Raw genomic sequence first — 25,838 nt, 5'->3', positions numbered from 1 at the left:
CTGGGCTACACTTTGGAGTCCCGACCTGCTGTCCTCATCTGAGGACAAAGGCCCCAAAGGGAACTGCCAATCCTGAGCAAACAGGTAGCTTCCCCACCCCCACATCTGGCTGCCCAGGTGCCTTAGAGGGGGCCCAGCACCTGCCCCCACTGCTGCTGCTGGGAGCTGGATGTCGTCACCAGGGTGGGCCTGGCACCCACTCACTGGCCCATTCCTGAGGCCTGTAGCCTTTCTCTGCTGGTTGGGGGTTGAGGGTTGAGGGTTGGGGGCTGGGAAGGGTGGTGGCCCCAAATTTGCTCCTTCATGGCTGAAGCCCCGGCAGGACCAGGGCAGGGGTGGGGGGAGAATTCCACCCTTCAGCTCCCAGACAGACTGTCCCTCCTTGAGCTCCAGCCTCGGCAGGCAGGTGCTGCCTGGGGACCACAGAAGCCAGTTTTGTGTAGAGACTGCAGGGAACATGACGCAGGGCGCTGGTCCAGTGGGGCTCCAGCTGGGGCTGGGGCTGCGGCTGCAGACGCGCTCCCAGGCTCCGTCTCCAGTGTTCCCAGCAGCTCCCCGCTCACCAGCTGTCCACCACACTGGCTGTGGTCACCTCCGGCCCTGCCTGGCTCCCAGCCCTCCTCCGCCTGCTAGCACCCCCTCACAGGGAGAGCCCCTGCCCTCTCAGCTGCCCCACACTGGGGTCTGTGCAGCCAGAGTCCAAGGCCAGGGAGAAGGCAGCCTGACAGGAGGAGTGTGGCAGCTGCTCTGTGCTGGGTTCCCAGGGCAGAACCCCTCCCAGCTCTGGGCCTCATCCATGGAGTGAGGAGTGTAGTGGGCAGATGCTCCGAGCCCCTAGGGCCCCAGACAAGGCACAGGCACCTCTGCTCAGCTGATGAGCACCAGCCCCTTCCTGGTGGCAGCCCTCTGGCTGTGGAGGGCTGGGATGGGGGGGAGGGGCTGAGTTGGTGGGCATGGGGTCCTTTGGGACCTTCTATATGTCTCCTTGGTAACCCCCAGCCCAACACCCCAGAACCTGCTCACTGGGCTTCTGGGAGCCATGGGGTGGGGAGGCTGTATCTCTGGACACATGTGTCACTGCTGCCCAAGGTCACACTGAGAATGTGTCTGGGCAGCTGCCCACCCAGCCTGAGGCAACTGCACGAGGACCACACTCTGACCAAGACCCCACGTAGAGCCCAGGGGCTGGAGAGAATGTCCCTAACAGAGGACACGGAGGCCCCAGCAGGCTGGCCTGTTCAGGTTCTGGAATTCCCCTGAGGGCCTGAGTCCTGCCTGCTGGAGAATTTCCCCGTGTCCTGCACCCACAGTCAGGAGGGGAAGGACGAGGCTGCAGGAGCCAAGCCCTCTCTGGGTCCCAGGGAGGGGCAGGATTCAGGGTACCCACCCCAGGGAGACAAGGGGCTGCCTCCTCTTTGGTCCCTGGTGAGCAGGGCCATGCTGGCAGCTTGCTCGTGGAGTGCCATGGGCCAGGCTGGGGAGGGGAGGCCTGGGGCTCAGGCTGGGCAGGATCTGGAATCATCTGGTACCTGGAGCCTCAGCAAAGCCTTGGGGTCCCTGCTGCCTCTCACCCCCAGGGCAGTGTCCATGGGAGGCGGGGTCAGAAGGGCCGGGGAGAGAGATCACGGCCCTGAGGCCTGGTTATTGGAGTGGGGTCATGTGTCCTTGCTTGTCCTTGGGGCCCAGAGAAAGTGATGTTGAGGCTGCAGAGAGTGGAGGAGTAAAGCTGCCAAAGCCAGTGGCTTCCTGTGTGGTCCTCACAGGCAGGAACGGGGATGGGGAGGCGTCTATGGTAGATGGAGCGTGGCCTTGGGGAGGCCACAGGGGGTGCAGCGTGGGCCTGGAGATCCCCAAGCATGAGGCCCCAACACCACAGGTGGGCTGAAGTTACCTGGAGCAGGCCCAGGTGCTTGTGCACCCAACTGCCCACGTGTGTCCCATCCCGAGCCTTTGTCACAAAGCCCTGAGGGGGCGGCAGGGAGAGAGGCAGCTGGAAGCTGCAGGCAGCCCTGGGCTGGGAAACAGCTGCTGCCTCAGTCTGCACGTGGGTGCACGCCCAGCGGACCGTGTGGGCTGTGTGTGCCTGTGCGTGTGCCCAGGCAGGGGGCCTCTCCATCCGGGGCAGGCCTCAGGATTGCCCTGCTCTCTGGGAGCCCTGAGAAACCGAGGGGACCCTGGAACTGCACTGCCCTTTCTAAGTGACCACCTTGGGATCCAGGCTCTGCTCTCAGCATCCATCTCCAAGAGGACATGTGGGGAACCTGGAAGGGAGCTTAGCCCTGTCCTGTCATGGACCTCTCTGTCTGGTGTGTGTAGCACCCCTCTGAGCTTGGCAGAGGGGACTGGCCTGAGGGCAGGACACAGGGACCAAGGCCTGGCTGTGTCCCTGACTCAAGACTGTCCCAGGGCTGGCACCTCCCCCTTACAGAACCTCTGCACCTTTGCTGTGGATTGGGGACAACTGTCTCTTTCCCTGGGGCAGGTGAGGAGTCAGTGCCACAAAGAACTCCACAGTAGACATGGAGATGGGCCACATGGCTGAGCAGTTATTATTGTGGATCCTTGGGGTTCGGGCCTCTTCCCTGCCCGCCCTACTCCACCTGCCCAGGTAGCTGGACTTGGTCATAAACTGGAGGATGCTGGGCAGAGTTCACCACAGCAGTGCTGGCCATAGCCCACTCCCAAAGACTCGAAGCTCAGCACCTGGGCTGAGGTCCTAAGGTCCTGAGGATGCCCCAGCATGGGCAGGTCTGCAAACCCAAGCTGCCCTGGATAGAGGGGCTGGCAGCTCCTTTGGCCTCTGAGGAGGTGGGGGACAGCAGGCAGGCCCCAGTGGTCCTCATGGACTAGAGGGCTGCTCTGTGTGGCTGGGCTCCTGCGCTGGCGTCTGGCTAGGGGGCTGCAGGGCTGGCACCATCTCCTCCAGGCTGCCGAGTGGGACAGCCAACCCTGGCCGTTTCCGCTGGTTCTCCTTGCTGTGCCAGATGCCGTAGCCAAAATACACTGCGAGTCCTGAAAGGGTGGCATAAGCCTGAAGAGTAGGTCCCAGCCCTGCTTCCCTGCTTGCCCTCCTCCTGCAGCCCCCTGGGGTCCCAGCCTGGCCCCCACTCACCGAGAAGCAGACAGATGGACAAGCCCAGCCAGGTCAGGTAGCTCAGGTGCAGCATGAGGAAGACGTTGAGGAGGATGCTCACGGCGGGAATCAGGGGCACCATGGGAACCTGAGGGGACAATGGCAGGGCTGGGCTGAGCTGCAGGGAAGGGCTGCTGGCCCAGGGCCTGATTTCTCGGGAGTCCACAGAGCCTTTCTCTGCCTCTGGAGATTCCAGAGACAAGGGCCCACCCGCCATGCAGAGAGAGGGGTGTGGGGCACTGGCCTCCCCCACCCTGCAGCCCTGGTGCATCCTGCCACGGCAGAGGAGGAAGGGGCGAAGGGAGCTGGCTGGGCTGAGCGCGGTGGGCGCTGGCTGGAGGAAGTACCTGAAAGGTGTCCTGCCGGCGCTGCTGCTGGTGGGCCCCCAGGACGAGGAGACTGAGCAGAAACGTGGCGGAGCTGAGCAGGAGCAGCAGGGTGTAGCCCCAGGGCGGGAGGTTCAGGGCCGAGTCCCCAAAGACCAGCACACAGTCCAGGGTGATGGCCGAGCCCACCAGGACACCGAGGGCCCAAGCCACAGCGGCTCCGGGTCTGCACCCACCCAGGAAGCGGAGGTAGGGCCTCAGGGCTGATCGCAGCTGCCCGGGCTCAGGTGAAGCCTGCTCTGTGCCCTCAGGGCTGTCTGGGTCCTGAGAACCGGATGGGGCCTTTCGGAAGCGTATAATGATAATGCTGGTGGGCAAAACAGTACATTCCAGCAGCGTCCCAATGGAGAGGAAGTGTACCAGTGCCTTGAAGTCCAGCAGCAGTGCCAGGAAAGCCATGAGGACCCCAAGCACCATGATGCCCACCACAGGCACCTGGGTCCGGGGGTGCACGTGGGCAAACACCTGGAATAAGAGCCCGTCGGCAGCCATGGCACAGACCATGCGTTGCAAGAACAAGAAGATGTTGAGCAGGACAGTGTTGATGGCTGCGGCAGAGGTTGGAGAGACATCAGCATGGTGGACAGGCCCACCTGGGGCTACAGCTGAGGCCAGGGCATGGGTAGCCCCTTGGGATCATGGGCATGAGTTTGCCTGGGCTCTCAGAGTGAGGCCGAGTGTATGTGGGTGCTGGATTGTTCCCCCTCACCACCCAGGAAGGGGACAGCCCAGTTTCAGTAACAGGCTCACTGGAGAATCTGAGGGCTAAATCCCTCTGCCTGGAAGGATCTGGAAGCACATGCCCAGAACTGACATTCTGTGTAGAACTGGGAGGGGTGGTGAGTAGGTCCCTCCCACAAGCCTGGGTGGAGAGTCTAATCATTAGCACCTTCCTGGGCCCAGGATGCAACTGGGAGCACAGGCCCAGAGGAGACGTGTTCCCTGGAGGCTTAGGGCAGGGCCCCACCACCCTGTTCCCTCCCACCTTGTCCAGAAGGGCCCCTTACCGCAGATGGAGCCAGCCGCCACAATGAAGCCCGCCCAGCTATAGCCCCGCTGGTGGAAGGCGTCAGCGAGTGCCCAGTAAGGGTCCAGGCTGTGCCAGGGCACCATGAGGGTGAGGACTGTGGAAACCAGGATGTAGGTGCCAGCCACCAGGACAAGAGAGATGGCAGTGGCCTTAAGCACTGCTCGCTTTGGGTTCCGGGCCTCAACACTGGAGGCAGCAATAGCGCCAAAGCCCACGAAGGCATAGAAGCAGATGGCGGCACCAGTCATGATGCCGGTGAAACCAAAGGGCGCAAAGCCGCCCTCCTCAGCACTCCAGTTGTGCGGGCGGGCCAGGACAAATCCCAGGATGATGATGAAGAGGATGATGACAAGGCTGATGGCAGAGAAGGTGTGATTGACCCAAGAAGAGGTGCGGACTCCAGAGGAGACATATCCAGAAGCAACAAGTATGATGACAGCAGCCAAGAAGTCTGGGTACTGGGCCAGGAAGGGCACCTGCCAGATGCCGACATGGGCCTCAGTGAAGCTGCGGATGTTGTGGCTGAAGATGGCGTCTAGGTTGTGGCTCCAGGAGCGGGCCATGGCAGCTCCACTGATGAGACACTGGAGAAGCACAATCCAGCCAACGAGGAAGGCCCACAGCTCACCCATGGACACATAGGTGCAGAGGTAGGGAGAGTCCGTGCAGGGCACACGTGCCTCAAACTCCACGTAACACAAGGCTGCCAGCAGGGAGGCCACGGCAGCCACGCTGAAGGACACAATCACTGCAGGGCCAGCCATCTCCTGAGCCACAGTTCCCATGAGCACATAGAGGCCCACGCCCACCGTGGCACCCACACCCAGCAGGGTCAGTTCCAGTGTGGTCAGGTGGCGCCGCAGCGACTTCTCCATGGTGGGCTCCTCCAGTGTCTTCAGCCGGTTCAGCTTCTGGCAAAAGTGCGCCAGTCTGGCGGTGCTGGGCAGTCCCCGGGCCATGGTTGACAGCTGAGAGGAGCACCAAGCCAGCTGCCGGCACCTACGAGGGTGAGAGGGGACTGACAGTCTGCCCTGGGTCCTGACCAGCCTTCAGTCCATGTTCTGACCCTGCCCTGGGGACCCAAGCCTGGAACCACTGGCAGCTGCAGGGCTGGATGAGGCAGGCTCAGGGCCTGGCAGCAGGGTGGGGAGGAGGCCACAGGGAAGCATGGGGATCCCTTCAGCTTGCCTCCTGGGCAGAGAGGGAGCCTGGTCATGCTCCATCCCAGCATGCCTGAGTGGGGCCCTGAGGGTGGAGAGGGGGCAGCCCCAGGAGGTCCAGCTAGGAACCGCTCCAGTGCTCTGGGATCTGAGAGCAGGGTGGAAACCCGAGGATTCCCCAGAGCTGGGCCAGGCCCCAGGAATGGGAACAGGAGCGACTCTGTGTCCCCGGCTGTAACCCAGGTGGCCAACATGCCTCAAACTGCCACGTTCATACCCCAACCCCTGCCACTCCAGGCTGCTGTATCTGTGCACCCCGCTGGCAGTGGGGGAGCATTGGGCCCTGAGTCTGATGCCAAGGCCCGGCACCCCATCCCCACACCCTGACATCCCCATGCTGTGTCACTGCCAGAGCCACTTTCACCATGACCCTGTCTCCAGGCACCCTAGCCATGGCCTTCTGTCTGGAGGGACTTGCTGCGACTCATCTGCTGTCCCCATCACTGTCCCTCAGTGTGCAGAGCCCACCCCACCCCTGGGCCAAATCCAGCACTGGGCCCGGCCTCACAGTCATACATGCCCTCAGCCCACCCTGCCCACATCTCACACGGTCAAGACCAGCGCTCCCCAGGTTCTAGGGAAGCCCTGTGACTGTGCCCGGTTCACAGATGAGGAAATCCAGGCCTCCAGGTAAGCGACTAGCCCAGGTCACCAGGTGGCCTCAGGAGGCAGGTGGAGGCTAAGGTCCAGGTCTGGGTGGGGTCTGGAGCCCACCCGCTTTCCACTGCTGCAGACGTCCTCCTTGATCCCTCATCCCCACACACAGACTCCACCAGCTTGGGCACCATCCAGGCCCCTCGACCCTGGGAGGTGTGGGGGCTGCGGGAGTCAGGCAAGACACTGGTAAGATGAGGGTGTGAATGTGGCTGAGAGGCCCTAGGCAGTCCCTGACCTCTAGCACAATGGGATGGCAGTAGGCGACCCTCATCAACTGATGAGGGAGCGCCCGGCTGTGGGGAGTGTTCTGTGAATTGGCAGAACTCATGCTGGCTGTTCTGAGCTTCCAGCTACAGACAGTGTCCCGAAAGGAGGCAAGCAGACCCCTGGGGACCACCCCCAGCCCTCCAGCTTGGGTCACCCCTAGGGCCCTTCAGATACCAATGGCACTCCCTCCCAGCCCAGGAGCACCTGTCAAGCCTGGAGGACCCTGGGGGACCCTAACAGCAGCTCCCCACTGTGGATATCTGTGAGAGGAGTCGCGGACTGAGCATCTGCTCCATGCCAGTCCCTGCATCACGGGGACACATCTCATCATGTGACCAACACAACCCTCCCCTCCTGCTTATTTATTCCTGGGCTGAGTGGTCTTCGTCCTTCTGCTCTTCCCACTCCTTTGAAAGTGGAAAGGCTGGTGTCACAGGGTGTGAACTTGTTTACAGCAAAATGAGGACCATCCATCCAAGCAAAGCAAAACCAAAACAGTTGTCCTCTTCCCCCAGAACTCTCTCCATGTTGTCAGGTTTCTATGTGGTTTGTGGGATAGGACGTTAGGGGCACCTGCAGGCTGTCTGGCTCGGGGGCTGGTGACAGGGTGGTGGACTCCCAGGCAAGATGGTGCCACTTGGAGCACTCTGCCTTAGCCAGCTCCTTGCTCCCTTCTGGTATGTGGCTGACATTGTCTTGAGGAGCTTCTCAGATGGGCTCCCACTTCCTGCAGGGGTGACTCCTCCCACACCTCGCTCCTGTGTGGCCTAAACATAACTGAGCAGATGTTCCTTGCTCTGAAACGCCTTCACAGAAACCCAGAAAAATGCATTTCCAACCAAGAAGCCTGGGCAGTTGTGTAACAGGAGCTCCCCCAAGGCCTGACCAACGGCCACCTGAGAGCTGGTGTGCAGGGTTTCAGAGCACTGACTTTTCCTCTACTCAGAGAGGGGCTCTCACCACACCCCTTCACAGGGGCCAACACCCAATGTATACTCGTGGCCAAGCGTGGTCGATGCAGTAAACTGTAAACTTCCAGGGACATGGCTGGGCCAAGTGCTGGACCCCAGTGAGCAAGGCAGTTACACTGAGCAACACATGAAGATGCAGTGAAGAGCAAGCACCAAAAACACAAGACGAAGAGAGAACACTTCACACCTCATCCTACACAAGCCAGGAGCACCCTGACACCAAACCCAACAAAGACATCACCAGGAATGAAACCACAGACCAATATCATTTATGAATATAGATGCAGGATTGCTAGACTGAGTACTAGCAAGTCAAATCCAGCAACATATAAAAAGGACCAGAAGGAATTCATCCCAGGAATGCAAGATTGATTTAACATCTGAAAATCAATCAATGGAATATGTCACACCAACAGAATAAAGGACAAAATCCACATGATGGTCTCAAAAGACACAGAAAAAACAGTCCACAAACCTGGACTAGAAGGGACCGCCCTCAAACTGACAAAGACCATCCACGAAAACCCCTCGGCTGCTGTGCTCAGTGGAGAGAGAATAAAAGCTTTCCCCTTGCTCAGGAACAGCATCAGGAGGTCCTCTCACCACGTGTATCCAACATTTTACTGGGGCTCTGGCCATGCCAATTAGGTGAGAACATGAAATAAAAGGAATCCAGATTGGAAAGGGAGGAGTAAAACTATCTGTAACCACAGATGACAAGATCTTATATTAGAAAACCCCAGAGTCCACACAAAAAGTATTAGAACTAATAAACCAATTCAGTAAAGGTGCAGGACACAAAGCAATATACAAAAAACAACTGTATTTTTATACACCTACAGTGAACTATCCAGTAATGAAATTAAGAAAATAATTCTGCCTACAAAGCATCAAAAAAAAATTATGTATAAACATATTTAGAGTAAGTTTAACAAAAGAAATGCAAGACTTGTACACTGACAACTACTAAATGTCATTGAAAAAAATTAAAGAAGACCTAAATAAGTGGAAAGACATCCCATGTTCATGGACTGGAATACCTAATATTGTCAAGAAGGCGACACTCCCCAAATCCCTCTGCAGATTCAGTTAAATCCCTATTAAAATCCCAAATGCCTGTTTTGCAGAAATTATCAAGTTGATCCTAAAATTCGTGTGGAGATGCAAGGGACCCAGAAGAGCCAAAACAATTTTGACAAAGAGCAAAGTTGGAGGACTTACATGTTCTGATTTCTCAACTGACTACAAAGCTACAGGAATCAAGACAGTGTGTTACTGACATAAGGAGAGACATAGATCAATGGAATAGAACTGACAGTCCAAAAACATGGAAAAATAATTTTTAAAAATTTATGACCAATTTAAAATTATGGCCAATAGATTTTTTAAAAATAGAATTTTTTTTTACAGCAGTTTTAGGTTCACAACAAAATTGAGCAGAAGGTGGAGTTCTCATATTCCCTCAGCTCCCACACATGCACAGCCTCCCCCACTGTCAACATCCCCCACCAGATCAGCACATTTGTTATAACTGAGGAGCCTGCATTGACACATCATTATCACCTACAGTCCATGGTTTACATTAGGGCTCACTCTTGGTGTTGCACTTCCCATGGGTTTCAACAAATGTATAATGATGTGTGCACACTATTACAGTAAGCCCTAAAAATCCTCTGTGCTTCACCTATTCGTCCCTCCCTCCCCACTAACCCCTGGCAACCACTGATCTTTTCACTGTCTCCACAGTTTGGTCTTTCCAGAAGGTCATAGAGTTGGAATCGAATCATACAGTATGTAGCTTTTTCAGATTGGCTCCTTTCACTTAGTAATATGCACTTAAGTTTCTCCATATCTTTTCACGGCTTAATAGCTCATTTATTTTTAGCACTAAATAATATTCCATTGTCTGGATGAACCACAGTTATTTATCCATTCACCTACTGAAGGACATCCTGGCTGCTGTCAAGTTTTGGCGATTATGAATAAAGCTGCTGTAGACATCCATGTGCAGGTTTTTGTGTGGACACAAGTTTTCAACTCATTTGGGTAAATGCAAGGAGCGTGGTTGCTGATTCATACGATAACACTGTGTTCAGTTTTGTAAGAAATTTCCAAACCGTCTTCCAAACTTGCTGTGCCATATTGCATTGTCACCAGCAATGAATGAGCGTTCCTGTTGCTCTGCATCCTCAGCAACATTAAGTGTTGTCAGTCTATTGGATTTCCGCCATTCTAACAGGTGTGTACTGGTATCTCATTGTTGTTTTAATTTGCAATTCCCTAATCACATAGGATGTGGAGCAACTCTCATATGCTTACTTTCCAAATATATGTCTTTTTTGGTGAGGTGTCTGTTCGGATATTTTGCCCATCGTTAATTGAGTTTTTGGTTTTCTTATTGTTGACTTTTAAGAGTTCTTTGTTTATTTTTATAACAATCTTTTATCAAATATGTCTTTTAGAAATATTCTCCCCTAGTTTATGCCTCGTCTTCTCATTCTCTTGATGTCCAATTCCTTTTTGACAAGAGTGCCAAACAACTCAATGGGGGAAACAATAGTCTTCTCAACACACTGCAACAACTGGATCTCCACATGCAAATGAATGAAGTCAGACTGCTACCTCACACCACATGCAAAAATTAACTCAAAGTGGATCAGAGACCTAAATCTATGAGCTGAAACCATACAAGCATACCTTGGAGATATTGTGGTTTCAGTACCAGAGCACCACAATAAAATGAATGTCGCAGCAAAGTGAGTCACATGAATTTCTGGGTTTCCCAGTGCATATAAAAGTTTTATTTACACTGTACGGTCTATTAGATGTGCAACAGAATTATGACTAAAAAAAGAATTAGAAACATTAAAAAAGACTTTATTGCTAAAAACTGCTAATCATCATCTGAACCTTCAGAGAGTTGTAATCTTTTTTTTGGGAAGAGTCTAGCCTCGGTGTTGATGGCTGCTGACTGATCAGGGTGGTTGTTGCTGAAGGTTAGGATGGCTGTGGAGATTTTTTCAAGACAACAATGAAGTCTGGAACATCAATAGACTCTTCCTTTCACAAACAATTTGTCTACAGCCTGTGATGCTGTTTGATAGCATTTTACCCACAGAAGAACTTCTTTAAAGTTGGAGTCAGGGGCTGGCTCCGTGGCCGAGTGGTTAAGTTTGCGCGCTCCGCTGCGGCAGCCCAGGGTTCGGATCCTGGGCGCGGACATGGCACTGCTTGTCAGGCCACGTTGAGGCGGCATCCCATATCCCACAACTAGAAGGACCTGCAACTAAGATATACAACTATGTACCAGAGGGGTGTGGGAAATAAAGCAGAAAAAAAAAAAAAAAGGTTGGCAACAGTTGTTAGCCCAGGTGCCAATCCTTAAAAAAAAAAAAAAAAAAGGAAGATTGGCAACAGTTGTTAGCCTAGGTGCCAATCTTTAAAAAAAAAAAGTTGGAGTCACTCCTCTCAAACCTTGTCACTTCTTCATCAAAGTTTATGTAATATTCTAAATCCTTTATTGTCATTTCAACAATCTTCACAGTATCTTCCCCAGACTAGATTCCATTTCAAGAAACCACTTTCTTTGCTCATCCATAAGAAGCAACTCCTCATCCATTAAGTTTTGTCTTGAGGTTGCAGCAATTCAGTCACATCTTCAGCCTCTACTTCTAATTCCAGTTCTCTTGCTATTCCCACCACATCTGCAGTTTCTTCCTCCACTGGAGTCTTGAACCCCTCAAAGTCATCCGGGAGGGTTAGAATTAACTTCTTCCGAACTCTTGTTAAGGCTGGTATTTTAACCTCTTCCTATGAATCATAAATGTTCTTAATGGCTTGTTGAATGGTGAGTCCTTTCCAGAAAGTTTTCAACTTCCTTTCCCCAGATCCATCAGAGGAATCACTATCTATGACAGCTATAACCTTATGAAATGTGTTTCTGAAATAATAAGACTTGAAAGTGAAAATTACTCTTTGATTCATGATCAACATTACTGCCCAGATTCTGCAGGATGGATGTTGTGTTAGCAGGCACAAAAACACTATTCTAATTATACATCTCCATCAGAGCTCTTGGGTGCCAGGTGCATTGTCAATGAGCAGTAATATATTGAGGGGGAGTCTTTTTTTTCTGAGCAGTAGGTCTCAACATTGGGCTTAAAATATTCCACAAACTGTGTTGTAAACAGATGTGCTGTCATCCAGGCTTTGTTGTTCGATTTATAGAGCATGGGCTGAGTAGATTTAGCACAATTCTTAGGGACCCTAGCATTTTCAGAATGGTAAATAAGCATTGGCTTCAACTTCAATCACCAGCTGCATTAGCCCCTAACAAGAGAGTCAGCCTGTCCTTTGAAGCCAGGCATTGACTTCTCCTCTCTAGTGATGAAATTCCTACATGGCATCTTCTTCCAATATAAGGCTATTTTCTCTGCATTGAAAAACTGTTGTTTAGAGTGGCCACCTTCATTAATGATCTCAGCTGGATCTTCTGGAGAACTTGCTGCAGCTTCGACATCAGCACTTGCTGCTTCACTTTGCACTTTTATGTTACGGAGATGGCTTCTTTCCTTAAATTTCATGAACTAACCTCTTCTAGAGTCAACCTCTTCTTCTGCAGATTCTTCACTGGCTCAGCCTTTATAGAATTGAAGAAAGTTAGGGCCTTGCTCTGCATTAGGCTTTGGTTTAAGGGAATGTCATGGCTGGTTTGATCTTCTATCCAGAACACTAAAGTTTCTCCATATCAGCAATGAGGCTGTTTTGCTTTCTTATCATTCATGTGTTCACTGGAGTAGCACTTTTAATTTCCTTCAAGAACTTTTCCTTTGCATTCATAATTTAGCTAACTATTTGGCCCAAGAGGTCTAACTTTTGGCCTATTTAGGCTTTTGACATGCCTTCCTCACTAAGCTTAACCCTTTCTGGCTTTTCATTTAAAGTGAGAGACATGCAACTCTTCCTTTCACTTGAACACTTAGAGGCCACTCTAGGGTTATTAATCAGCCTAATTTCCATAGTGTTGTGTCTCAGGCAATAGGGAGGCCTGAGGAGAGGGAGAGAGATGGGGTAATGGCTGGTGGGTACAGCAGTCAGTACACCCATGACATGTATCAATTTAGTTTGCTGTCTCACATGGGCACAGTTCGTGGCACACCAAAACAATTACCATAGTAACATCAAAGATCACTGATCACAGATCAATCTAACAAGTTAACAATGATGAAAAAGTTTCAAACTTTGTGAGTATTACTGAAATGTGACACAAAGACCCAAAGTGAGCAAATGCAGTAGGAAAAATGGCGCTGATACACTTCCTTGATGCAGGGTTGCCACAAACCTTTGATGGGGTTCAGGGCAGGCCACCCCAAGATGTGCCACTCTTTTATGCAGATTATTTTGAGCTGAAGACAAAGCTCAGAAGAAACTGGAAGAAGATTTGACCTTCCCCCAAATTGCCTAAAAAAATTTAAGCTAAAAGGGCCTGTCCCAGGAGGAGCTCTTACCATGGACAATTCTAGGTGTGGGGGGCAGGGAGGCATCTAGCAAGGGCCATTGTATCAAAAGGTCTCTTTCAGGGCCCACTGTCTGTAGATGGCACAACACAAACATTTGTTTACCAAATATGAACTCTGCTCATCTTCCTGTAAATTGTCTTCTCCCCTTTTGAACTCTCAGACCTCTGTCTCCCTCTCCTTAGCCCAGAAGGACACATACACCTCGTTTTGCCTGACTGTCTTTGGAATTCTTCCTGCTTATGTGAGTTCCTCAAGTACATGTATTAAACTTTCTTTGATTTTTCTCCCGCTAACCTACCTTATGTCATTTTTAATTCTTTGACCAGCCATGAGAACCAGAAGGGGAAAAGGGGAGAGATTCTCCCTCTTCCCCACACCTTCAATTTGTAAAAAATGCAATATCTGCAAAGCACAATAGAATGAGATATGCCTGTAATAGCTGTTATGATATGTCAAATTAATGCTTGTTAATTAAAGCCCTGGGGGTATTGGATGGTAAGTCTTAGTTCACCAAAAGACCACAAAGGTATCAAAATAGAGAAGTTTGTTACTCACAGGTTCTGGAGAAGGTCCACAGCAAACCTTGAGGGGCCGCACAAGGGAGTTAAGACAGAGGGCAGGCAGAGAGCAGGGCAGGACCCAGGGCATATGCCTCTATTGGGGTCTGCAGGTAGAGTGCTTTGGGGTTCTCAGGCTATGTCTGGATTGGTCAATTCAAACCAAAAAGAGGTTTTGGTAAGTCTCACAAGGGGTTATCTAAGGGGTGCACAGGGGGAAAGCCGTGGGAGACAGAGAGAATGCTTCTCACAAGGGCAGTGGTGGAAGCCATACCAGAAACTTCCACTGACTTGTGACTCTGCTGGTGGTTATCTACGGCGTGCACTCTCAGGAGGGGCTAGTGTCACTTCAAGGCCCCTGCAGGCCACTTGTCCACATGAAATGGATGCCGAGACAGCAATGCTATGGAGAAGTTTAGCTAAACTCCCAAGAAACTCTTAGAAGAAAACAAACAAGTAAATCTTCATGACTGCAGATTAGGCAATGGCTCCTTTCTTTGTTTTAGTTTTTACTTTTATCGAGGTAACATTGGTTTATAACATTGTATAGGCTTCAGGTGTACAACATTATAGTTCAACATCTGTACACACAACAGCGTGCTCACACCAAAAGTGTAGTTTCCATCCATCACTGTATAATTGACTCATTTTCCCATTTCGCCCTCCCCCAATCCTTTCTTTAAATATGACAGCAAAAGCTCAATCAATCTAAGAAAATGTAGATAAGTTGGACTTCATCAAAATTGATAACTTGTGTGCACAAAGGATACCATCAAGAAAGTGAAAAGAAAATCCACAGAATGGGAGAAAATACATGCAATCATATATCTGATAAGGGGATTGTATCCAGAATATATAAAGAACTCTTTTTTTCAATTATTTTATTGAGGTCATATTGCTTTATAACATTGTGTAATTTCACGTGTACATTATTATCTATCAGTTTCTGTATACACTGCATCGTGCTCACTACCAATAGTCTAGTTTTTATCTACCACCATACATATGAGCCCCTTTACCCCTTTTGCCCAGCCTTCCACCCCCTTCCCCTCTGGTAACCACTAATCTGTTCTCTTTATCCATGTGTTTGTTTATCTTCCACATACAAGTGAAATCATAAGGTATTTGTCTTTCTCTGTGTGGCTTATTTTGCTTAACATGATACCCTCAAGATCCACCCATGTTGTTGGAAATGGAACAATTTTGTCTTTTTTATGGGTAAGCAGTATTCCATTGTATCTTCTTTATCCATTCATTCACCAATGGACACTTCAGGTGCTTCCACATCTTGGCTATTGTGAGTAATGCTGCAATGAACACGGGTCTGCATATAGTATTTGCATTGTTGTATTGTTGATTTCATGTTCTTTGGATAAATACCCAGTAGTGGCATAGCCGGGTCATATGGTTTTTCTATTTTTAATATTTTGAGAAACCTCAATGCTGTTTTCCATAGTGGCTGCACCAGTTTGCATTCCCACCAGCACTGTATGAGGGTTCCCTTTTCTCCACATCCTCTCCAATATTTATTATTTTTTGTCTTGCTAATTATAGCCATTTTGACAGTTGTAAGGTGATATCTCATTGTAGTTTTGATTTGAATTTCCCTAATAATTAGTGATGCTGAACATCTTTTCATGTGCCTATTGGCCATCTGTATATCTTCTTTGGAAAAATGTCTGTTCATATCCTCTGCCTATTTTTCATTGGGTTGTTTGTTTTTTGTTGTTGAGTTGTTTGTGCCCTTTGGAACTTAACCCCTTGTCAGTATACAATGTGCAAATATTTCTCCCACTTAGCGGGTTGTCTTTTCGTTTTGTTCCTGATTTCTTTGGCCTTTCAGAAGCCGTTGAGTCTGATGTAGTCCCATTTGTTTACTTTTTCTTTCGTTTCACTTGCCTGAGTAGACACGGTAGTCAAAAAGATCTTCAAAGACTGATGTCAAAGAGGGTACTGCCTATATTTTCTTCTGGAAGTTTCATAGTTTTACATCTTACCTTCAAGTCTTCAATTCATTTTGAGTTAATTTTTGTGTATGGAGTAAGATAATGGTCTACATTCATCCTTTTGCATGTGGCTGTCCAGTTTTCCCAACACCATTTATTGAAGAGACTTTCCTTTCTCTGTTGTATGTTCTTGGTTCCTTTGCTGAAGATTAGCCAGTCTGTAGACATGCAGTTTTATTTCTGGGTTTTCAATTCCGTTCCATTGAACTGTATGTCTGTCTTTGCACCAGTACCATGCTGTTTTGATTACTGTAGCTTTGTAGTATATTTTGAAGTCAGGGATTGTGATGCCTCCAGCTTTGTTCTTTTTTTCAGGATTGCTTTTGCTCTTTGGGGTCTTTTGTTGCCCCATATGAATTTTAGGATCATTTTTTCTATTTCTGTGAAGAATGTCATTGGGATTCTGATTGAGATTCCATTGAATCTGTAGATTGCTTTAGGCAATTTGGACATTTTAATTGTGTTTATTCTTCCAACCCATCTGCATGGAATATCTTTCCATTTCTTCAAGTCATCGTCAATTTTTTTCAACAATGTCCTATAGGTTTCCTTGTATAGGTCTTTCACTGCCTTAGTTAAATTTATTCCTAGATATTTTATTCTTTTTGTTGAGATTGTAAATGGGATTGTATTCTTGACTTCCCTTTCTGCTTGTTCATTATTAGAGTATAGAAATGCAACTGGTTTTTGGAAGTTGATTTTGTACCCTGCAACTTTGCTGTAGTTGATTATTTCTAATAGTTCTCCAACAGATTCTTTAGGGTGTTCTATATATAGAATTATGTTTTCTGCAAACAGTGAGAGTCACTTCTTCCTTGCCAATTTGGATACCTTTTATTTCTTTTTCTTGCTTAATTGCTTTGGCCAAAACTTCAAGTACTATGTTGAATAAGAGTGGTGAGAATGGGCACCCTTGTCTTGTTCCTGCTCTCAGAGGGATGGTTTTCAGTTTTTCACCACTGAGTATGACGTTGGCTGTGGGTCTGTCATATACAGCCTTTCTGATGTTGAGGTACTTCCCTTCTACATCCATTTTATCGAGAGTTTTTATCAAAGATGGATGTTGGATCTTGTCAAATGCTTTCTCTGAATCTACTGAGATCATCATGTGGTTTTAACTTGTCATCTTGTTAATGAGCTGTATCACAATGACTGATTTGCAGATGTTGAACCATCACCGCACCCTCATGTAAATCACACGATCATGGTGTATGATCCTTTTAATGTATTGCTGTATTCAGTTTGCCAATATTTTGTTGAGGATTTTTGCATCTATGTTCATCAGCAATATTGGCCTGTAATACTCCTTCTCAGTGTTGTCCTTGTCTGGCTTTGGGATCATGGTGATGTTGGCTCATAGAGTGAGTTAGGAAGTGTTCTGTCTTCTTTGATTTTTTGGAATAGTGTGAGAAGGACAGGTACTAAATCTTTGAATGTTTAGTAGAATTCTCCAGAGAAGATATCTGGTCCTGGACTTCTATTCTTGGGGATGCTTTTGATTACTGTTTCAATCTCTTTACGTGTGATTGGTTTATTCAGATTCTGTATTTCTTCTTGATTCAGTTTTGGGATGCTGTATGAGCCTAAGAATTTATCCATTTCTTCTAGATTGTCCAATTTGTTGATACATAGGTTTTCATTGTATTCAGTTATACATCTTGGAAAGTTTTTATTTCTCCATCGTGACTGAAAGATAGTTTCACTGGATAGAGTATTCTCAGCTGAAAGTTTTTGTCTTTCGGTGTTTTGAATATATCATTCTGCCCTCTCCTCGCCTGTAAGATTACTGCTGAGAAATCTTCTGAAAGCCTGAAAGGGGTTCCTTTGTAGGTTATTTTGTTCTGCATTTCTGCCTTTAATGTTTTTTCCTTGTCATTGACTTTTGCCAGTATTATTATTATATGCCTTGGAGAAGGTCTTTTTGTGTTGTTGTAATTATGAGTTCTATTGGCTTCATGTACTAGTAAGTGCAGTTCTTTCCCCAGGTTTGGGGAATTCTCAACTATTATTTCTTTGAACAAGCTCTCTGCTTCTTTCTCCCCCTCCTCTCCATTTGGAACACCTATAATCCTTACGTTGCTTTTACTAACCAAGTTGGATATTTCTTGAAGAATTTCTTCACTTTTTATAAATCTTAGTTCTCTCTCCTCCTCCACCTGAAGCATTTCTAGATTGCTGCCCTCTAATTCACTAATAATGTCCTCCATTACCTCAGCTCTATTTTTTATGGTTTGTAGAATATTTTTTATCTCATTGTTATGTTCATATCCAGAATTTCTGTATAGTTTTTTTAAGGGCTTCATCTCTTGGGTGAAGTGTTCCTCTGCTCATTAATTTTATTCCTAAGCTCACTGAATGTCTTTTTGAGTTTCCACGTAACTCACTGAGTTTCTTTATGACAACTATTTTAAATTCTCTGTTATTAGGTTGCAAATTTATGTGACTTCGGGATTGGTTTCTGAAGACCCGTCATTTTTCTTCTGCTCCAAAGTGTTACTGTAGCTCTTCATGGTGCTTGATGAACTGATGCTTCCCTGGCACATTTGTGGTAGTATCAGATGGCAGATTCTACCTGCCACCACTGGGAGGAAGCAGGAGCTGTGTTTCTGATCCTGCCTCTTCTGCTTCGAGTTGTGCAGGTACAGCTGCATTTGCATGTGCTGGCCACAGATGCTCAGTGTGTTGCCCTCATTAGGGTGGGGCCTCCTTATCCAGTGGGTGGGTTGTACACCCACATGTGGGCCAGCACTGTGCTTATGGATGGTTTGGCTGAAGTGCTCTGCTTGGTGGGTGGGGTGCCTTCGTGGACGCTGAGCTGACACCACTTGCCATTCTGTAGGGATCAACCCCTCAGGTGGGGCTGCCACAGCACAATGAGTGTCCCCACTGGCCGGGATACCATTCTGAATATGTTCGCGCATGTGGGCCAGACTGCACCAGCCTCCTCTTACAGTCACACTGACCACTGTGTGAGGCTCCACAACCTGCCTCCTTGCTGCTGGGGAGCAGGTGGGGTGTGCTCAACCAGTTCCACTGCTTCCCAGAGATACAGTCCACTCTCTTTCATAGGTAGAGCTGCATGGATCTCCCAGGATTCCCGTTGTGCTGTGTGGAAATCCTCTGTTGGTTAACGAACGTCTGTTTAGTTGTAACTTAGAGGGGAGAGACAAAGGGAATAGCTCACTCTGCCATAATGCTGTCTATGAAGAACTCTTACAACTCAACAAAAAAAAGACAAATAGCCCAATTTAAAAATGGGCACAGGATCTGAATAGACATTTCTCCAAGCAAGATATGCAAATGTCCAATAAGCACATGGAAAGACTCCTGACATCACTAGTCATCCAGGAAATCCAAATCATCCCCCTAGGATGGCTACAGTCAAAAAGTCACTTAAGAGCAAGTGTTGAAGATGATGTGGAGTGACTGAAACCATCATACACTGCTGGTGGAAATGTAAGATGGTGCAGCTGATATGGAAAACCACTGGACACTTCCTTAAAATGCCAAACATGAAGTTACTATACGATCCAGCCATTCTCCCCCTAGGCATATAAGCATGCCATGAAAACATGTGTCCACACAAAAAAACTGTACAAGAATATTCATAGCAGCGTTACTCATAATAGCCCCAAAGTAGAAACAATCCAAATAGCCACCAACTCATGATGGAGAAAAAAATTCAAAATATCCATAAAATGGAATTTTATTTCTCCATAAGAAGGAATAAAGTGGTGATACAACATTGATGAATCTTGAGATCATTATGCTAAGTAAAAGAAGCCAGTTAAAAAAGACCACATAGTGTTTGATTTCATTAGTATGAAATGTCCAGAATAGGCAAATCCATAGAGACAGAGAGTAGACTAGTTGGTTGCCAGGGGACGGGGGAGAGGGGAATGGGAAGTGACTGCTAATGGATAAAGAGTTTCCTTTTGGGGTGATGAAAACGTTCTGAAATTAGATAGTGGTGATGGCTGCACAATTCTGTGGACATACTAGAACCCACTGAAATGTACATTTTCAGTTGGTGAGTATTATGGTATGTGAATAAAGTTGTTATCAAAACAAAAGATAAAGCACCAAACGGTTTCAAAGAAAGAGCTCCAGGGGCAGGAAGGGCTGGTGCCAGAGAGAGATGGAGCCTGGTCAACAGAGGAGCAGAGTAAGAAGTGGGGAGACCAGTGCTTCCCCCAAGCTGGCCCCTTGTGTGTTACCTGATTGAAGTTGTGGAATGTGAAACCAAAACAGAGTCACTTATGTCTAAGGGCTTTAAAACAGATCTGGTAAGCTATTGAGAAACGAGTCATGCACGTGCTCATCCAGCAGCACATGAACTTTGAGCTGAGAAACACTGCAAGAAACCTGCAGCTCACCACAGTGATGAACTTTAGCCCCCTCTGGCGAGCCTTAGCAATCAATTATTTTTAGCCAAGATTAGTTTTCTGCTGCCAATCCCAATTAACATTCTTTGTAATGCAAACCTCCCTTTTGTGCCTTTAAAAGCCCAACTTTTACTCCCTTGGTGGACACTATTTGTGTTTCTATTTGACTCTGTGCTCCCTGAATTGCAAATCTGTAATCTCCAAATAAATGCCTCTTTGCCTCTGCTTTTGGCTCTTTATTTTTAGGTTAACATACATGGTGTCAGAAAACAGAACCAGAAGTGGTCTCACCTTTGTGGCCTGCCCTCCCCTGGAACTGGATCTGGAACCTGCAGGAGCCACCTGAGGCTTGCCATTTCCATGGATCACTGACTCTTCTGATTGTGGGTCCTCTCAGGTTCTGACCTCCCTCCATTTGGTCGAGGTCAGTGCCTTTTTTGGGGGATGGTGGTTTCCACCCAGGAGATGACTGTCTCAGTCCAGCATGGGGGCCATTGCCAAGGTGAGTTTTTCTTTGGTCTATGAGCACTCTCACTGAACTGTGGAATTTCTCTATTTTCATTCCTGTCTGTGAGCTTTTCTTTCACATGGGACTTTCATTTTCTAAAGTTTACCAAGAAGTTTCTCCCTCAGGAGCTCTAGCTGGTTCTCTGTTTAATAACTAAGGTCCCTTCTCTTGTAAATTTCTCTCTCAATGGACCAAAATTGCTAAGAATGATTTAAAATCACTTTGGCCAATAGAGGGAACAATATAATGAGATAAGATCATTTAACAGCTGCACTGAAATACAAAGGCTTCAAAATTTTAAAAGGCTTCATTGAAAGTTTTGTTGCAAAAAGCTAATGAAAAATTAAAGCCATAAGAGGGACCAAAAAGGAAAGACCACACAACCATAAACAGAAGTCCACCAGGTTAGTGGCCTTACTGACACACTTATATCCACTCTCGTAGGAGGGTCCTGACGGGTTCCTCCAGAGTTGATGAGACTCTGAGGGTTTTCCTGGTAAACTGCTGTGTCATTCCCTTAAACAGCCCAGGGAAACTAAAATTAGAATTAACGGGGTTGTTTAATACTGCCAGAAATATTTACTGTTTGTCCTGGCTGAAAACTACGCAGATATTTAGAAGGATTTTTCTTAGTAGCTCCATGGTCAAAAATTGGCCAAATTAAAAGTTGATATTAAGAGCCTGATGGGAATTTTTGTAACAGGCTTCTTCCCTGAGTGTTAGCGCACAAAGTTCTTTCTGCAGGGTTTCTCTTCTACAAACCTTCTATAACCTCCTTTTTCACATTCAGAATTTGTCCCATGCCTTCTTTCTTCCCTTCTAGTACTTCAGGACAAATTTTCTTCCTTAACAAAATAAACAGAAATATTTCCATTTTTTGTAACTTCTTTACTGAAAAGATACATCTTACTTTCCTTGAATACAAAGATGTTTTCCTTATAATTTTCAGTAGCTTTAATTACATATATTGACATTTTTACCTTTACCCTTTTCATGAAAATTAAAAAGTAAACAATTATGAGCTGTCTTTTACAGGATTCTGTGGCTTGGCATGTTTATAAACATTTTTCATAATTTCTAGATGTATGTTACTTAATAATACAATTTTTAATAAAATATAAGACATGTTAAATAATAGGCCCAAATATCTTTTAGTTTCTCCATAATAAGAAGCCAAAATTAGGTAAACTTACACATGTTCAACAATAATGTTTCAATATTTTACCTTATTTGAAAATTACCCAGATAGTCAATGAGTTTGTCATTTAATTTCACCTATCAAAACTTCAAAGTTTCAAGTTATCAAAGAAATTTTGGAAGTTCTCTTAAATACACATGCCATAACAGATAACTATTGCTAAAAAGTTCACATAACACATTTATCTTTTTCACATTTATTTAGTTTACACATTCCCAATAATTATTTTGAATGCTTACAAAACTTCATGAGACATCAGGCAAAATTAACCATCATTTTAAGTTATTATTTTTGCTAATCAGTTTTGTAATAGTGATAACATCAGCTTCTTTGACTAATAAACATAAAATAAAGACTGTGTCTCTCCATATCATCCCATGCTGATAAACCTGTGGACATGTCCATTTTAATCAAACCAACAATCTTAAATAAGCTTGCCGTTACCAAAGATTAATTTTTATCATGTCAACTTGAAAGTCATTTGGATTTGTTGCTATTACAATGGGAAATAATTTATATAAGCCACTTACTTTAAGCCAATTGAATAGAGCTCTTTAGAAACTATAGCACCTGGGGGGGTAAGATGTCACACGTACACATATAGACACACACAGAGACTCCGCAGCTATTGTTTTAAAATTACTGCCATGAATCAGGTACAGGAATACAAGACTCCCTGGTTAAGAATCCACATTTTGTTTTAAGCTTTTTACTAATATTTGTAAAGACACTCAAGATGCTAGATTTTTGCAAGGGTGCTCTTAAGGCAATTTTTCATCCCCGTTTTCTTCAGCCTTAGGAACTGGTGATGGGCTAGATATTTCTGGGAAAGTTTGCAAGCTCTCTGAGATAAGGGAAATGGGTGGACTCTTAACTGCCTCTAGAGCTCCATTTCCAGTCTTGTAAGAATTTTTTTAAGGACAATTGCTCTTAATTCCCAGAAATTGGATTGTAACTTAAATGAAATTAAGTTACATCACAAAGGCACAGAGAAACCATTCACGTTTTCTCTAAGATGGAGTTTCTGGGGCGTATTTGCCTTCTGTGTCTTCAGTGTCCCAGTATCTATGAGCATCTTGAGAGGAAGAGGGGAGGCTTTGGGATTGGCGAAGGACAAGTGAACTTTGAAGCACCTTCTAGAGCCACACCTCTGGCCCTGCAGGGATTTGCAAGACAAAGATGGTTGTTTCCAGTTCCCCAAAGAATTGGATTATAGTCTGAATGATAACAGAGGTTGGCCCACCCATTCAGCTAAGTTTTTCCAATGCTTCTTTATATCGGGGAGATCTTTACCCTAAGAGGTGAGTCAAGATTGTTATGTTCTGACATGGCACCGCTTGGCAAACCATGCTGTGGTGGGCGTCCCACATATAAAACAGAGGATGATGGGCACGGATGTTAGCTCAGGGCCAGCCTTCCTCAGCAAAAAGAGGAGGATTGGCAGCAGTTAGCTCAGGGCTAATCTTCCTCAAAAAACAAAAAAAAAAGATTATGTTCTAAAATTTCAGGACAATGTATCACACCTTTAAAAAGGCTGCACAAAGTGTTTAATAAAGGGCATTTTTCCAAGTGCACAATTTAATTCTAGACCAATTCACCCTTGGGTGGGGGGAATGGAGTTTTCATTAGCATCTAGAAGAGCAGGAGAGGAAGGAGGGTCACCAAATTTGATTAAGCTCACAAAATTAGTCATTATGAGAGCTCTCTAAAGAATGTTTCCAATTCAGAAGTTTTTCCAATTTAAAGGTCCATCCTGTGACCATTGACAAGTAGGATCTTAATAGCGACTCAAACCAATAAGCATTTATGTCTTAACTATGGACACAAGAAGTGTCCTCAAAAGTGAGTGCAAAAGAAGCAGCCCTCACAAGATCCAGAAAGTTCACTTCCCAAAAGGTCCAAGAAAGCAAAGGCTTCCACTGTATAGGTGGTAGTGCACCAACAAGTAATGAAGTTTGAGATGACAAAGGCCCCTGAGGGACTGGAAACCCTCAGGAAAAACCCCCCTGAGGGTTGATACAGCAGAACAAAGAGAGTGCATATTGGAATCCCAGTGTATTCGACTGGCCCCCAAGATGCACACCAAAACCTGCATCCTCCAGATAGCAGAGACAAAAGAAGTCACAAAGCCAAGCTCTCAAGACCTAGAACAAGACAAACAACAAAACCTTCCTCTCATATGCACATTAACAGCGTTAGCTCAGCCTTAGGTCTCTTGGAGACAAACGAATGCCTTGGGGTGGGGGACTGTGTGCTGTTTTACAGAGTACCTCATTGCACAGAAATTGTGTTGAGGTTGGCAGGGGCCCTGGCATCATCTACCCTGTTCTGTGACCAATTTATCCTATCATGGGAGTCTTCTTGAGGTGGCAAGCACCCTATGGCCCTAATTGCTTGACTCATGCCTACCAATTTTGTGGCCTTTTTTGGCTTCCAAGAAGCCCCTTAGCAATAGCTTTCACCTTCTGTGCATACTTAACCTACAGCAAAGTTTACTGACGGCCTGCCCAGACACCAGGCTTGTGCAGATGCCTATAGCAGGCCCTACAGTTTTTTCCTTTTTATGACAAATGACACCAAAGACAGAGACAGGGAAAAATAGTGACCATCTCTGGGAGGAGAAGGATGAATAAATCAATGAGTACTCAAACCAAATTTCTCAGAGTTGCTGAATGAGCCATCATCTGACCATTTTCTCCAGATTTTAAAGAACCAGGCTGTGTTATAAAGGAATATCATTTTTCCTGTTTCATGGGCTCACAGCTAAAAGTTGCCCATTTTGGGAGAATACAGCCTAAAGGGCTAGAGGTGGGGATCAAATCAGCATTTCCCATTTTTTCAGAATTTAGACACAGCTGGTCAAAAGCATATTTAAGCTACAGCGAGAACGAGATCATAAAAATGTTGGGTATCCCTGAAACCAAGGCCCTCACAATGATGTCAAACTCAGGCTTCCTCCCAATGGCCAATGTAATTTCCTGATGATGATGGCAGTTTGGTAGCACCCCAGCCACAAATGAGAGTGCAAGGGGATTTTGCTCAACTGGATTTTGGGACCTCCACCCTGATGATGATTAAGCCAAACCCTCAGTACACTGAACAAGCTGGGTCAGATTCTACAGTTCTTTGTCAACATTTATGGCTTCTAGAAACTTTAGGTGCCAGAAGGTGGTGAGTTTGACTCTTTAAAGAAATTTCTCTATTACCTGGCTCTTAAAAAGGATCCCCAAAGTGGCCACTGCAATTTTAAATCATCCTGGTTATCTGGATAGTAGTTCAGACAAACAGTAGCACACAATACAATTCTACATATAACACAGACCAGAACACTAGCTAGTTGCCAGGAATATCTCAGAACCAGCGCCAGGAGCTACTCAAAATCAGATTGCCAGGGGCAGCTCACAGGCAGTGCCAGGTGTCGCCCAGATCCAGCAGCAACTTTAAGAGTGAACCTCTTATCCTGCCTCTACTTACCTTAAGGGGTTCAGGCTTAAGGTTCAGGTCTCAGCCCACTAGGATTCTCCAGAATGAAAGCCAAACTTTTATTTCCAGGAAATCAAACCAGAGATAAGGTAAGGGACAGTTGCTTTCTTAAAGTTACTCACCAGGAGCCAAGAGACGTCTTGATCCAGAAGCTGTTTTTTCTCTCAAAGGGGGGGAAAAAACCACCTTGGTACTGGGTGCACCAAAGCGGGAAACAGGAATCCAATCAGTTGAGCCTCTAGACAAAATTGTCTAGGTGGCTGCTTAGGGTCGATGAAAAGAACACACATCCTGCTGGGGGTTCCAAAGTCTCAGGCGGGTGGTAACAGGACCTTGTCCCTTCATCGTCACCAACTGCTACTGCAGAAAATTGGGGTTCTCTTGCCTGATGAGCTTAATGAGCCATATAATTATGGCATCAGACGTCAGAGGAGAAATCAGCTTTATTCTGAGAGATGGATCTGTAGGGAGGCAGGGGGCGTGTGCCCTCATACTTGTCTCCCTGATTCAGGACTTGG

The 25,838-nt window shown here is 46.7% G+C and overlaps 1 protein-coding gene across 5 annotated transcripts in view; it reads right to left on the bottom strand.

Moving 5' to 3' along the window:
- Positions 1-534: 534 nt before the first annotated feature.
- The window catches only part of LOC106848286 (cationic amino acid transporter 4), a 35,577-nt gene continuing 10,273 nt past the window's right edge, over positions 535-25,838 (bottom strand). The window contains exons 1-6 of one of the 5 annotated variants that reach the window (XM_070516488.1): positions 25,443-25,725; positions 21,402-21,484; positions 4,527-5,548; positions 3,481-4,067; positions 3,113-3,221; positions 535-3,012 (exon numbers count right to left, since the gene is read on the bottom strand). In XM_070516488.1, the coding sequence (XP_070372589.1) occupies positions 2,840-3,012; positions 3,113-3,221; positions 3,481-4,067; positions 4,527-5,508 (1,851 nt within the window). In that variant the 5' untranslated portion in view covers positions 5,509-5,548; positions 21,402-21,484; positions 25,443-25,725 and the 3' untranslated portion in view covers positions 535-2,839. Of the gene's footprint in view, positions 3,013-3,112; positions 3,222-3,480; positions 4,068-4,526; positions 5,549-20,422; positions 21,368-21,401; positions 21,485-25,442; positions 25,726-25,838 lie in introns of those variants that run through there. The other 4 variants (XM_070516487.1, XM_070516486.1, XM_070516485.1 and 1 more) reach the window with 4 other exon arrangements.

The sequence above is a fragment of the Equus asinus genome, chromosome 8 (genome assembly GCF_041296235.1).
Source record: "Equus asinus isolate D_3611 breed Donkey chromosome 8, EquAss-T2T_v2, whole genome shotgun sequence".
Taxonomy (NCBI): Eukaryota; Metazoa; Chordata; class Mammalia; order Perissodactyla; family Equidae; genus Equus; species Equus asinus.
The sequence above is the reverse complement of the archived record's forward strand: the minus strand, read 5'-3'. Positions and strand labels throughout refer to the sequence as shown.